The sequence below is a fragment of the Mus pahari genome, chromosome 1 (assembly GCF_900095145.1).
Source record: "Mus pahari chromosome 1, PAHARI_EIJ_v1.1, whole genome shotgun sequence".
Taxonomy (NCBI): domain Eukaryota; kingdom Metazoa; phylum Chordata; class Mammalia; order Rodentia; family Muridae; genus Mus; species Mus pahari.
This window is the reverse complement of record NC_034590.1, coordinates 92,175,729-92,190,577: the sequence shown is the minus strand read 5'-3', so window position 1 is coordinate 92,190,577 and position 14,849 is coordinate 92,175,729. Positions and strand designations below refer to the sequence as shown.

General features: G+C 44.7%; 1 protein-coding gene across 2 annotated transcripts in view; it reads right to left on the bottom strand.

Annotated features, from left to right (window-relative positions):
* The window catches only part of Prkcb (protein kinase C beta), a 339,591-nt gene that overhangs the window by 45,621 nt on the left and 279,121 nt on the right, over positions 1-14,849 (bottom strand). For both annotated transcript variants that reach the window (XM_021195974.2, XM_021195965.2), the window contains exons 11-12: positions 4,402-4,493; positions 2,458-2,520 (exon numbers count right to left, since the gene is read on the bottom strand). In XM_021195974.2, the coding sequence (XP_021051633.1) occupies positions 2,458-2,520; positions 4,402-4,493 (155 nt within the window). The remainder of the gene's footprint in view (positions 1-2,457; positions 2,521-4,401; positions 4,494-14,849) is intronic.

Here is a 14,849-nt window from a genome sequence, read left to right as displayed (position 1 = left end):
CAATTTTCACTTGATTATCAATTTCTAGAACTTTATTTCAATTGAGCTTCTTGATAGTAAGCAACTGTGATGATTTTAATATGAAAGGGAATTTATAGGAAGATAGAGAAGTTCACAAAGTCTCTGAAGAAGCTGGAGGACCTAACAGGGAGGCTCCAAGAAGCCGGAACAACGCTGATCAAAATGCAGAGTGGGCACATTGAAGCTACCACTAACATCACCATGAGATATAGACATTGCCTCTTCTTCAATGAGCTCCTGATGCTGGACTCTACAAGTACTGCCAACACCTACTGTAAAACAGCTGTAGCTGGTGATAATGGCTATTCTCAGCTACCATCTTAGTTCCTTGGTCACCAGTTTTCTTGATTCACAGTATTGGGTGAATACAACTGAGTGTCGAAACCTGGGTCATGGACTTGGCCTTACTCATAGAAACTATTCATGGAAGTGATCATTTCATATCTCTGTATTTTGAGATAGACTCTCATTCTGTAGCCCAGGTTAGCCTTGAACTTATGATTCTCCTGCTTCATGTTCCCACGTACTAGGGTGATAGGTATGTGTAACTACAGCTGGGTTCCTAGTCTTTAAGTTAAGAAGTAGACTTTGTAAAAAACAAACAAACAAAAAAAAACAATAAAACAAACCCTACATTAAAAATGGAGAAAAAAATTTGAGGAGAAGGGCGATCCTATAAGAGGACTAGCAATCTTAATTAAACTGGACCTCTGAGCTGTCTTGAACACTGGACCACCAAGCAGACAGCATACACCAGCTGATATGAAGCCCCCAACACACATACAGTAGAGGACTTCCAGGTCTATGTTCATTCAGAGATGATGCACCTAACCCTCAAGAAACTGGAGGCCCCAGGGAGTTTAGAGGTCAGATGGGGTGGATCGTGGGGGCATCCATGTGGAGACAGGGGGTGGTGGGGCGGAGGTGTGGAGTGTGGAGCAGTTGGAGGGTGGGAAGGGAGAGGTGGGGAATGGAATATAGAATGTAAAAAATGAATTACAAATAAAATTAAATTAAAAAATGGAGAATAAAAGGGGGAATCTAAGAGAGAGGAAAGGAGAGAGAGAAAGTGATGAGATAGATGATAGATAGATAGATAGATAGATAGATAGATAGATAGATAGATAGATAGATAGATAGATAGGTCATTTTAGAGAAGGGATTGTCTTAGCACCCAAACTACTTGTTCATCAATTCCAAATCTCAGTCCATACCACACTAGGCTGATAACGAGCCCTGAATAACCCAGTCCAGCTAACAAGAACTCAGTTTATTCCTGGGGCTGAGTTTTCTTCTAATACATGTGTAGTTTGCAATCTTCTTAGGAGCCTGGTTGGTTTTATTCTTTGAGAGCCACACCCTGGGAAGGAGTTAGAACCTTTTGTTGAGACAGATGAAAGTCTTGTTGCGTGTAAACTTAACCCATAATCTTTGGCTAGTGTCTTCCTGCAGTTTACCCAAGTATCACTAACTGCAGGCCAGAATTTCCATTATTTCTACAGTAGAGGCAAGCATTTCTACACAGCACCAGCAACCCCATCTTATACCTTCTATACACTACCCCATCCCAATTAACTCTATTCTCCATAGCTCTTTTCCTGTCCCTTGCTCTACAGTTTTTGTCTCTGTTTTCTCCACTTGGAACGGTACTCAGCACACAGTAGGCTTTTGATGACTATTTGTCAAATAGATGAATGAAATGGGCTGATAGGACTCTTCACGAGCCTTTAAATAGACCCTTGCTCGTGCCAAGATCTGATAGAAGCACACACCCCACTGGCTCCTGTTACATAACAGTCAGTCGATCCCCCCTCGCCTGTGCCATCTCATCTGCGCAGCGCAAGAGGAACTGTACACCCTGGACTCACTGACAAGCAGCAGCCTCGGGCTCGCTACCCTGCCTTGCATGAAATATAAAATGGTGTGACTCATACAGCTATGATCACACACTTGTTTCTCCCCGAACCGGCAAATGCCAACTTCTGAAGTTAATCCTGTCTCTCAGGGAGAGCAACTCAGAGATCTATTTCCAAATTGCAGCTACATACAGGAAAAATGGTTGCGTAATAACACGATCCTGCCACACTCAGCAGTCGACATTTTCCATGCTTCCTGGATGTGGGGTCCAGGAGGAAAGTGCTGCTGGCACCCTCTTCTCAGAGCTGCCTCTTCTCAGAGACTTAAGTGTCCTCACGCTGGAGTTCCCAGAGAATCATGGATGACACAGTCCATCAAGATTTCGCTATCACCATATACAGCTGCCCAAACTTTGCCAGGGCAGTGGGCGATGCTGCCTGGCAGAACACATGCCCAAGTTAGTACTGGAGGATTCCTCCCCCACCACAGATTCTAATTTTAAAAGCAGTTGAAGAAAGAGGCAGGAAGGGAGGAGCTGAGGGAGCTGAGGAGACAGAAAGAACAGCCATGCTCACTTACCGGTAAATAATGCCCTTGCTCTGCAAGAAGAACAGACCGATGGCAATCTCTGCAGCGTAAAATCTGAAATTAGAAAAAAAAAAAATGGTGATGGAGAAAGTCAAGGGCACCATACACTTAGCTCAGAAGTCAATAGAATATTGAGCGAGGCGCAAGGCATGTAAAGCCCATGATGGATAGTCAGTTCTACAGCTCCTAAAATGCACAACACGTGGGTGGGTGAACGGGATGGTCCAGAGTGACACGTAGGGGTGGGTAAAGGGTCAGCAGCTGCATAGTGGGGAGGGGCTGTGGAGGTGGGTGGGCTCGTGGAGAGGGATTGTTTCAATATAGTACAAGTTGAAGGACGTTAGTGGCAGCCCCTGGCAGCCATTGAAAGCTTAGCATGCACTTGACATTGTTTTAGGGGCTATCTGCTTTCAAATTCCACCTGGAGTCCTATGACATAGGTCCTGCTAGTACCACCTAGAGATGAAGTCTGTGAGGACTCTGGAGAGGACATACAGCAAATGAGTGGTCCAGCCTGGGCTGGAAACAGCTGGCGTCTAATGTGTAATTTCCACCAAGAAGGAAGAGGAGGGTTTTTTGTGTGTTTGTTTGTTTGTTTGTTTGTTTGTTTTGTGGTGCTGGGGATAATGGAAGAATCCAGAGCAATGTGTACCTAGGCACTTCCCCAGTCCCCGTTTTGTTATTTTATTTCTTGAGGCCTATCTTCACTCTGCAGACAGCTCTACAGGTACATAACTCTGTAACTTATCATGTAGCCCAGGTTTGCCTCAAACTTGAAATCTCCCGGCCTCAGCATCTCAAGGGCTGGCCATTAAGCCTGGCTCACTAAAGAGATCTTAGGAGCACAAAAACAAAACAAATCAAACAAACAAACAACCCTGCCAGTTATACCACAACGGTTGGCAGGATCTCAGGGAGCTGTGCTCAGTCCTAACAGCATGTGTCATGAAATGATGAATCAAACCTGGGTCAACTTGATGTCAGAGAGGAAACGAGAAACAGTCCTGTGATACCATCGCAAAGCTTGATTGGGAAGCACAGGGCTAAATAGAACAGTGTTCCTGGCTTTAGTAGGTGGGAAGACAGGAAGCAGGCTGAACGGAACAGGAACCCATGCCCCACCCCCCAGCTGTAGGGTGGGTGCCTCCATGGGCTCTGAAGGCTCTCAGGAAAAGCAATAAAACCTAAGGAAACACCCAGGAAGGAGAATTGACGTTCATTCCTGTGGCTGTTTCTGTGCCTGCTCACCCACGGGGTTCTAAGCAAAGGAGAAGCTTCTAAGATTTTTATTTTATAAATGATCTCTTGCTGGTTTATGCATGGGAGGGGACAAAATGGAGAACCCACAAACCATAGCTGCAAATCTCGAACCCTCATCTTCCAAAGAGTCCGAGGGAAGAGGTATAGGAAACAGATGAACAAACACAGGTGGGTCTCACCCACACAGACCCTCCCCTAGGTCTAGAATCTTGGTGGTTCCTACTCTCCAGGTCTCGTTTCCCTTGTTTGTAAAGCTTGGGTGAGATTCTCTCCCTCCCCATACCGCTCAGGATGAAATGAGACGGTGTTTGTTCAGTACTCGAGGGTCTGGCACAAAGAAAGCTCTCAATAAATATTAGCAAATGAACAAACAAAAACCTGCAAAGGCATTCCCCCAGGAAGTTATAAGACCTTTCTCAGGATGGAGGGGCAAAAAACAAAAAAACTCAAGAGATTATGAAACAGTCATTGGTTTAGAGCTATGAGTTCTTAGCTGGCCTTCAGGAACATAAAGAAACATCTCAAAAGGAGCAGAATACAGTCATCCTTGGCCAAATAATGCTCATAAAGAAGAAGCCTGGGATGTTGGGGGGGGGGAATCCCTAGTAGGCTAAAATTTAAAGGAACCATCGATCATTTATCCCAAGGAAAGGGCACAGAGAGGGTCTGTCTTACACAGCATGGGGCTCCTTGAAACGGCCAACTTGTTGGATGTGGTACATGAGGTCGCCCCCATTCACATACTCCATCACAAAGTACAGACGGTCCTGAGGAAAGAGAGAAAATGCCAAAGTCAGCACCCCATACTTTCTCAGGACCCAAGCAGGGAGCAGGGCGTAGCTGGGATTTATGACGAGAACTACCAGAACTCAAGGGTGTTCTTTGAGGCAGGGCCCAGCACCCCCTTAAGGGTGACCTCTGAGCCACTGTAAGCATGCGGGCTAGCACAGGTGGAATGAGATCACTTTTAATTAATAACTACAAATTGAAATTCATTTGTGCTGGAAAATATAATTAACCCATAGATCTTACTACTTAATTGATATTATTGCCTAGTTCAGGGTTTGCTGGAACAAAAAGTAATAAATATTGGGTATATAATTTTACAGTAATATAATTTGTGGGAGCCTGTCTTCAGGTTGGCTCTCCAGTGATTTCACCTCCTAATGTGCATGCTGTCCTGAACTATCTTCCCTCAGTGACTGGGATGATTTGTGTAACCAATAGGATGCATGACTTTGGGGTAAGGTTACAAAAGACCTTATGGCTTCCATTCTGCACCTTCTCGGAGTATGTCTTCTATGGCAGCCGTGATGTGCAGACCCTCAACCAGCACTATGCAGAGGCCTACTGATGAGGACTCAAAGCTTCTATCCACAGCCAGCGCCGACACCCTAGTCTTATTACCGAATTACCTTCCTCGTCTAAACCTTCAGAGGCCTGAAGTGGTCGCCACTGGCCACTTGATTGTCACTTCTTTTGAGACCAGAAATTAGACTTTTAAGGAGGTGTGCTAGCCTAAATCCCAGACAGACGCTGTAAAGTGATAAATGTTTACTGTTGCTTTAAGCAACAGAGTTTTGAGGTGACAGACAACTAGCCTGGTGGCTAGCAAAATCCATCAATTAGCAGAGTTTCAAAAGCAACAGCCTAGGAAGACAACACTGTACTTTGGGCTTGGAATATCTCCCCAGATAGTCACATCTGGAAGGCTTGAGCCTTGACTGTGGTAGTTACCTTTCTTGACACTGTGGCTAAGATTGCAACTCAAGGGGAGGGCAAGTCTATTTTGGCCAGAGCTCTTAGACTCCATCACTTCCCACAGGTACATCAGCTGAGTGCCAAGGCCCCAGTATATAACCCCATTAGAACACGTCATATTCAAACCAAAACCATTTAGCAGAGTCCAGAGGTGGGACTTGAGGAAGTGGTTGGATCATGATGATTCTGGACTCATTAATGGGTTAACTCTTATGAGTTCATAACTTACTAAGCTACTGGGAGACTTTAGGAAACTCTAGGAGACAGTAGCTACTGGAGGAAGTTAGATGATCTTAAAAGGGGTATTTTGTCCCTAGCATCCCTCTCTTCCTCTGCTCTATCACAGCATTCCATCATTGTGTTCCTTCCCGATAGGAGTAATGGTGGGTAGGCCCACCATAGAATGAAACCCATGAAGCCTTGAGACAATTGACCTTTCTTCTCTTTAAATTGGTTCCCTCAGACATTTTGTCATAGCAAATGTCGGTGTGTGCACAGGCATAGTTCAGAAATTTTCATTGCAAATCCAAAAGATTTCCCCAAATCCCTCAAGACTGAAATTTAAAAGCAAGGGGAGAGAAATCATAACCTCTTTATCAGGAGAAATGATGTTCTAAAGAGACACCTATACCTTTCCCTTCAGCTCTCAGACTGTAAAGACAATGGACCCCAAAGAATTAAAATTTCCCCAGAATTCCCTTATAAGAGGAGACAGAAGAACTGGTGCCAGCCTATCCAAAGGGGGCATGTGCCCTGCGGGAAGAGATTACACACAGGCTACCCTGCAGGACAGACCAGAGCTAAGATCATGTGAAGGGCAGGACCATGCCTTAACCAGGAAATCTCTGTTATTCATATGTCTCTCCCTCTATCTAAAGCCAAGCCACGCTATAACCCCCAAGGCAGACTCATAGTTTGCTTTTTTCCAAAGCAGCCATAGTGAATAATCTAATCTCCCTTCTCAGACTGTTTTATACACCCTTGAGGATCATGTTTTTATACCTAACAAGAACCTAAAACAAGGATATATGCAGAAGTGAAGCAACTGGGGCCTAGAAAAAAAACCTGTATCTCAACCTAGGAGACTTTGCACATGTCTCTCAAGGCATGCTGTCAGTTCTTTCAGGCCAGGGGCTGGGTAAGCCTGTTCATGTCACTTGAGCAACACAAGAGGTGCCCAGAGAGTGAAAGAACACATGCATAGATGCAAAAGAGACTTTATTTAGGAGCACAGCTCTGGCTCTTAATAGCTGGGCATATTTGACGTGTTGATATCTGGGTTTCCTCATTTGAACAGTGGAGGGAATCAGATCCAGGGTGCTGTCCATAAGGCTAATGAGGCAGAAGGTATCACGGTCCTGGAGAGATGCCTACCTGAGATTTGGCATCTTTCCTTCTGTCAAAGGGTTTTGTTAAATGAATGAGCAACACCCCCTCCCCCTTTGCTCTGCCTGGGTTAGAGCGTTCCTTTACTCTGCTTTCTTTTGGCATACCATGGCAGGGCTTGCACTATTTGCAGGAAACTAAAATCCCCCTCATGTTCTCAGCCTAAAAAAAATGTTTCCTCTAAATTATCCCACCCAATCTAAGTCAGGTCTGCTTGCTATATTCTCCTGTAAAACCGCGGATGACCCTCTGATGGCATCATAGTTTGTAATTACATATTTAACCCAATGGCAGTCTATCTCAGCTGTTTATCCATTTGTTCTTTAAATAAAGAACTATTTACAGAGCCTTACTAGGTACCAGGTTACAGGTGCAGGAGAAAGCAGTGAACAAAGTCATCAAAAAAATCACTGGCATCTATGCTTCAACTCAGCAGAGACACACTGCTAAAGATAATACTAGCGGTTACAGTGTCAAAAGGTAGCAAGTGCTATGTAAAGGATCCAGGTCAAAGAGACCGGGGTGCTGGTGAATGAGACAGGGAAGCAGGCTGCCAACGGCAGGGAAGTGCTCAGCATAAACATCACTGAGGAGACCATTGAGCAAACCCACGCAGAGCAGGCATGGATCTGGTGGAGGAAAGAGCCCGGCAAAGGCCACGGGCAGAGAGTTTACCTACTATAACCTTAGGATGCACCAGGTACCGGTGATTGTGTCGAACAGAGAAGAAAGGAGACAGGGTGAGAGAAGAGACCAGAGATGGACTGACTCAGATCAAGTGAGGGGATCTGTACATGGGAAAATGCAAAGATTTGGGGGCTTCATATTGTGAGCGATGGTCTAGAGATGGATACAGTACTTAATTGTCCTCCATCTCTGGCCAAAACAATCCATCAATGTAAATTAAAGAGCGAATGGATGAACGACACAGGAATCCTTGGGTACCTGACACACCATCGTGAGTTGGTGTTTCTCTGGGGATAGGCCTCAAGATCACTCTGTGTCCCTGGGCCTGTGTCCTCTGTGTATGGTGAGGACAGTAGAGCCAACCATCTCCAACAGAGTGGCTCCTGTCAGACACACAGAGCTGAGTGATGTGACTATGTCCCGGATGAGGGGCATCACTCGACTTCTCAAGCCAGGCCAGTACTGTATCTCACTCTAACAGGTCACCATGTGAACTTGGTGGGTCATAGCCATTTTTTAAAGAGAAAATTTAAGCAAGAATTAGAATGGAATGGTACTTGAGAATGGAACAGAAAGGGTCAGAGCCCCATGTCCAGAGCCCTGAGTATGTTTATGTAAAATGTGGGTTGGGTTGTTTAAAGTGTTGGTAATGCTGAGGTGTGATGTAAAAGTCGGCTTTCCGTGTAAAGTTGCCAAGCCTACTGGGAAGGCTAGCCCAGAGATTCCAGAGCAATAATGAACATGGTATTGGAATGCCACTATGCCACTTACTGACTGTGCAACTGCCATGTGATTATTTAACCTCTCTGATCTCCAGTTTTCTCTTCACTTATACAGTGGCTACTCCTCACCTATGGCATGTACATACTGCCTAAGAGAATTCTGGTCATAGAACAAATGTTTAATCCATCATTTAAAGAAAAAAAAATTCCTTCCAGTACATAGGCATTTATATTACTTTATATAGAAGGTACCATGTGTTGTCAAGTGTGCATTTTAATAGTTATAACACAGACAATAATGACACGAAGCCACCATCACCAAACACTTGATGTCTACCTGAGTTAAGTGCTTTGTGTATTATCTATCTCTTTTCTATCTCCAAACAACCCAGCATGGCAAGTGGTAGATCATTCTCCTCCATCTGAATACGTGACAGCAGATGGAGAGAAAGAGACCCAGCGCAGCATCGCTCAGCTGCTAAGTGGCAGAGCCAGGATTTGAACCAAGAAGGATCAGTTCTAGGGTCAACACTTGCAGCCTTTCTCTATGCTGCCCCCAGTGAGTACAAGCAGCAGGGAAGGTTCTGAGAAGGATATATGGATGCATCCTTCCATCGAAGCCACTAGCCCACCAGTAGGGAAGGTTCACAGTGCTCTGTCCCTGCATCCAGCTGGAGCCACAGGTTTACAGAAAGCAGCACAAGTCAACCAATTATGTATATATATATATATATATATATATATATATATATATATATTCTTTCTTTCTCAAATCAATACTACTTCCTCTTTCTAACAACCTAATGAGAGACAGAGAGGGAAATGGGGAGGTGGAATATGCAGTTAGCACAAAGGTCACACCAAAAGCTGGTGGCACAAAGCAGACAGTAGTACATCAGAGCCCAACGACAACTCAGCCCCTGGTTCTTGGGGGGGGGGGGTGATAGAAAACAAGCCCAAAATAGCATCTGTCTTTGCTGCACACTGAAGAGAACCAAAACACTTGCTTTTAAAAATTATTTTTAAAACAGCAGATGGCATTGGCCACAGAGGGAGAAGCAAGGGAGAGATTTTACTTGCTTCATTTATGGCTGGATTAGCTTAATTTGCTAATCTCCCTCTCCCCAGACCCAATAGTTGGAATCCCAGTACCATGACGGCCCCATTCAGGCTGATGCTTTGCGGTCTGTTTCCACTGCTAACTACGTGGGAGAACCTTGACACCAGCCATCTTTGAACCGTACCTGGCTAGCTTTAGCTGGCCAGTGACTTGGTTATGAAATGCTATGGCTGGTATCTTGCTGTCCTTTAGCCTCTGGACACTTAATGATGCCAATGCTGTGACAGATGCCTCTCCACTGCCAGCCACACTGCTGGAAGGGACCCACAGTGCCAGTGTGAGGGACCACCAGACACCTTTCCAAATGGCACTGTTTCTCAAAGCAGGGTAGCAGATAGTTCTAGGTAATCATAGGTGTACAGGTCTACACTTTTTATAATTTGTGTTTGTGGAGTTTGAAAATAGAGTCAAATATAGGAAGCTTCTTACATCATGGGTATTATTGCTGAAGAGGAAGAATAAGGCACACGGAGTCATATGTGACAGGAAGCCACAGGTGAGACCAGCTCATGTCTGAAGGAGAAGAGGGGGCTTCAGCTGCCCCCTGGGTGAATTCAAGCTCTCCCCTAAGCTTTACTCCTCTCTTAAAATATTTAAAATTAGTCCCATGGTGGGGTGGTACCCAAGGGGGACATCCTCTCCTCTGAGGAAAAGGGGAGGGAGAATGAGCCAGGGATTTGCAAGGACAGGACTGGGAGGAGGGAAAGAGGGCATTGTGATTGGGATGTAAAGTGAAAAATGAATTATGGAAAGAAATATTATTAAACATAATCAGCTTTTCAAAGAGCTATCCTTCCTCACCTTAAAAAAAAATTAGTCTTAGAAATTCGGTTTATGGGGTTTTGTCATTGCTGTTGCCTGGCTGGGTATTTGGCTTGCTTTTTGTTTATTCATTCGTTTGGTTGGTTTTTGTCCTTTGTTTTTTTTCTGAGCATGGTGGGACAGGCCTGTAATGAAGCTGAGGCATAAAGACTATAAGACCATCTTGTACTACATAGCAAGACTAAAATAAGTACGTAAGTTGAAATTCACTTTAAATACTGAAACATAATTACTTAAATATGTTAAATCTTCATAACTGGAAAGTCATTGTCCTTGTAAAAACTATAAACTCAGTCTGGACTCTGCTATTTCCATTCTATATCCAATTTGACTTTGGTGCATCAATATTTTAAATAATTTATTTTATATATAAAAAAACAAACACCATTTGTCCATATCACAAAATTCATATCCTGCAGTAGCCAGGAATGACAAAGTTTGGAAAGTCCAACTGGGGGCCAACCAGAGCAAACCTTGAGTAGAAGCAAACTTGAGAGCTTCCTCTGAACATGTGTGTGAGTGTGTGAGTGTGTGTGTGTGTGTGTGTCTATGTGTGTATGCATGCACATGTGCATGCATGTGTGTGCATGTGTGTATGTATGTATGTGAGTCATAGTATTAGTCATTACAGAGGCCAAAATAAAGAGTAAGATACAAAACTTTTCCCTAGAGCATCTAAAATCTTGGTTAAAATATACATATAACTAATTCAAACCATGCTCAAAATAAATGCAATATTAGAAATGGCATTAAGACAGCCAGAAGCAAACCCTGGGACCTCAGCTAACTATAGGACCTCCTCCACAGCCCCCAGCTCTTACCCAGTGAACCCCCTCCACAGCCCTGAAATTTGACCTTGTTCCCCATTCTTCTCACAAAACCATTGCCTCAGAAGTTCCTTGTTCTCAAACCCACGGTTTTCAATGAGGTTTTACTTGATGGACAGTCCCCACCCCCACCCCCATAAGAACCATAGAAGTATTTAGTGAGGATCAGCTTCAAGTTGGGTGTGCCCCTCCCCCTGTAGTCATGGCCCAGAGGCCCTCTCTGGACTGACACGTGTTGCCTCCTACTTCTATCCTTCCCCCTCTCTCCTGAGCTCCAGCCGGCTCCTGCTGGCTCCAGCCAACTCCAGGATGTTCCTAAGTGGGCGGTCCACTGTCGTCTCCAATTAAAAGCACCGGGAGACAAACTCACCATCTCTCTCTTAAAACTAGCCAGTCTGCTCAGCCTTAAAATGCCTCTTCAAAAGTGCTGCTGCTGTGGCCTGTAAGCTGAAATGGGCTCCTGTGCATTTTCAACTCTTTTCTTCTTTTTTTCTCCCGAATCCCCTCAGTAAATTCAAAAAGCTAAAAAAAAAAAATCTCATGTACACATGTCATGTATAATAGTTGTGCAGAATTTTCCAAATTTGGAATGCGAGTCCAGGAGGTGGTCATTTAAAATGATAAGTGCACTGCATACGCACAGTTCATCTGAGCAGAGCACATGGAGACAGGGAACGCAAAAGAGGCAATCGTCCCCCAACGTAGCTGAAATAGAGTGTGGCATGATGCCTGTGTGGTGGTGGTGGGATGTCTGCCATTTTCTCTGAGATTATGGTATATGTGTGTGGTGTATGTGTGTACAGATGCATGGGCCCATGCATGTGTGCAGAGTCTAGAGGATGGCGCTGGACGGCCTGCTTTATCCCCCTGCCTCATTTCTTCGTGTTAGGGTCTCTCTCTGCACTGAGGCTGGCAGCTGGCAAGCCGGCAAGCTCCAGAGCTCCTCCTGTTTCCTCCCTCACAGCAGGAGGGGTTACAGGTGCATGAGAGCTGGGTTCCGAACTCAGTTCCCTGTGTACTTGTGAAGTAAGCACTGTCATCCATTGGACCGTCTCCTTGGGTCCCTTGCCACTTTTAACGAGACCTTGGTGGGGGGATACCAACCATGTGGGCAGCTCTCATACAGCGTTCTAAGATGAATTGTGTTATGTTGTCTCTGTAGCAATTTTTAATGATTTTTCAAGGCTTGTCCGTGAATTCAGTGTGTCTGTAGGTTGCTCCCTTTATCACACACAGCCATCTGCTTCTCTCCAGAGAAGCCGTGAAGTACTCTGAATAAGAGCTCTGGCTTTGGCATCAGCCAGCACTGGTTCACACCCTAGTTACACAGGATACTTGCTCCGAGACCTCGGGTTGGTTGGTGGCACCCTCTGTCTTCCTAAACGGAGTAGAGTCATAGCAGCTTCTCCTCCGTATGGGGTGCTTTCACATCAGACAGCCATGCCAAGTCTGTGTGCATTCACAGAGCTTCATAGGGGTGAATGTGTGGTCAAGGAGATGTGTCCACACTGAACTCTCCTTTCTCTCATTTTACAGCATGATAATCCCAAACCAAAACAAGGACCTCATGCCTTTTCTGTTCTGGCTTCCTATTGCCCTTTGGTGCAGACACAAAGGTTCTCAAGGGCTGGAAGAACCTTTCTTCTTCTGTAGACTTAACGGATCTTTAATTATTAAATGAATATGCCAATGCTGCCATCCGGAGAATACAAGAGAATAGCGAAAACCCAACTACTGTTATCCCTGCCTGCCCTAACACTTATATTCAGTTGGCATTTCTGGCTCCTTCCCTACCCAAGATCCTGTAATCATTAGTGCCCAGCAGCCCTGATACCTGCCAAGTCCCAGGAACCCCTTGGGTACTATATCTCTTTTCTATGAGGCACTTCAGACTGCATCTGTGTTGGAATCTCCATGGATTCTACTGGCATCCCCCAGTTAACAGAAGCAGCTATTATGCCCTCCCAGTAGACACAACACTTTTTTATAAGGTTCCCTCAGTTAGTGTTACCTAATAAGCACTTGGTCGGGCCAGGAAGGAGCACCTGATATAACTGAATCAGTCAGATTCTCTCTCCTGTGATTATGAATTGGAACTCAGAGAATTTGCTGGATATGAATTAGAGAAGCCACACCTGCCAAAATCAGTGACAAACACAGAAAAAATAAGAGAGAAGAAAAATCTGCCTTAAATTTAGAAATTCTAGTTCCTTCCAAGGTCAAGCACACACGTGCCTTTGTTTCTCTCCAACAAAGACTTCCTTTAGTGTTGGTTGCTTTTTTTTCTGTTTATGCACGAGGTAGTTTAGTGTGGGAGAGAAGTATTCTATTTCTTACAACCCTGCCATCTCTGACCAAGACCCCTCCCAGAACCTTCTTCAGCACTGCCCTAAGGTCCCAGCACCTCCTTGGACATTACTACAAAAACCAGATGTGGCCTGAGTCACCATGGCCCCTTGGATGCTCTGGAGCCTCAATGGGCATGACGCCAATAAGTGGAAACCATGCCTGTCCCCATCTCTGCCCTCTTTCATATTCTGGGTTGATGTTTCTCCCAACATGCCTTGCAGCTGAGTTATTGCTGGGCCATGGCAGCAAATTTGGGGAGGAAGTAACTTCTGTCCTTCAATGACTCATGAAATCTAATTCTATTTAAAAAAAAAAAAAAAGAGGTGCATATGTTCAATTGAAAAGAAAACAGTTAAAATAGATGTTTTGCTGAAGAAACTTAACTGCCTGTGCCCGCTGGCAGTTGGGAAATTACATGAATGTGCCTGGCTGACAATTGTCCCTGAGAAAAACTGCAAAAAGATGGGAGGAAATGAAATTATTGTGTGCCTGTGTAGCAAGGGGCCCCAGCCCAGCTCCAATATTGGAACTGACTTCCACTTGGTGTTTGTTAGACTCGGTCTACTGTCCCTTTTAATCCCCATGTAATGGGCTCCTTTTACAAGATGATAAAACCCATATTCACAGCTGTTAGTGACTTTCTAGGAGTCCTATGGCTGGCAATCACAGGTCCGTATCCATCTCCCTGGGGAATGCATGCTTTGCCCTGTGTGTTTCTGGAACAACTCACCCGAAGTCCATTTGCCTGAAACGGGCTCATCTAATGAGCGACTAACTCTCTAAAACTTCACTCTCTTCCAAAACCTTTTGCATCTATTTTGCCATCTTGTGGGCAATTTTTAAAAAAATCTAAGAGGCTGAGCAGATGGCTCATATGTTGTTACCTATGAGTACCCCTGCATTTGCTGGGTAAGTATGAGGGCCCAAGTTCAAATCCACAGCACCCGTGTAAAAACTTGAGGCGCTTGGGTAATGCACCTGTAATCTCAGTTCTGTGAGGGGTAGAAGATCTATTGCGATCACTGTAGCATGCTGGCCCTTGTCTGAAGGTAACAAGGGACAGAGAAGATCACATAATGTCCTCCTCTGAACTGTGTATGCGGCTGCATGCACATGTGTGTGTATAACACACACCCCAATTTTAATTGCCTTGTTAGAGACACTTCTGAAATACTGGAAACTCAAGGAGAAGATAATTATCTAGGAATCCTTCCCTGACCCTAATCAATGTCTTGATTTGGCCATGACAGCCTTTTCTGTGTACATGTGTAGGCTGAACATATTTAGAATACATCAAACAAAATTTAATATTCTATATTTCCAGTAACATGGAAAATGGCATGCATATTTTTGAAAACTTTAAAAATACAGTGTAAGCTGGGTGTGGTGGCGCACGCCTTTAATCCCAGCACTTGGGAGGCAGAGGCAGGCGGATTTCTGAGTTCGAGG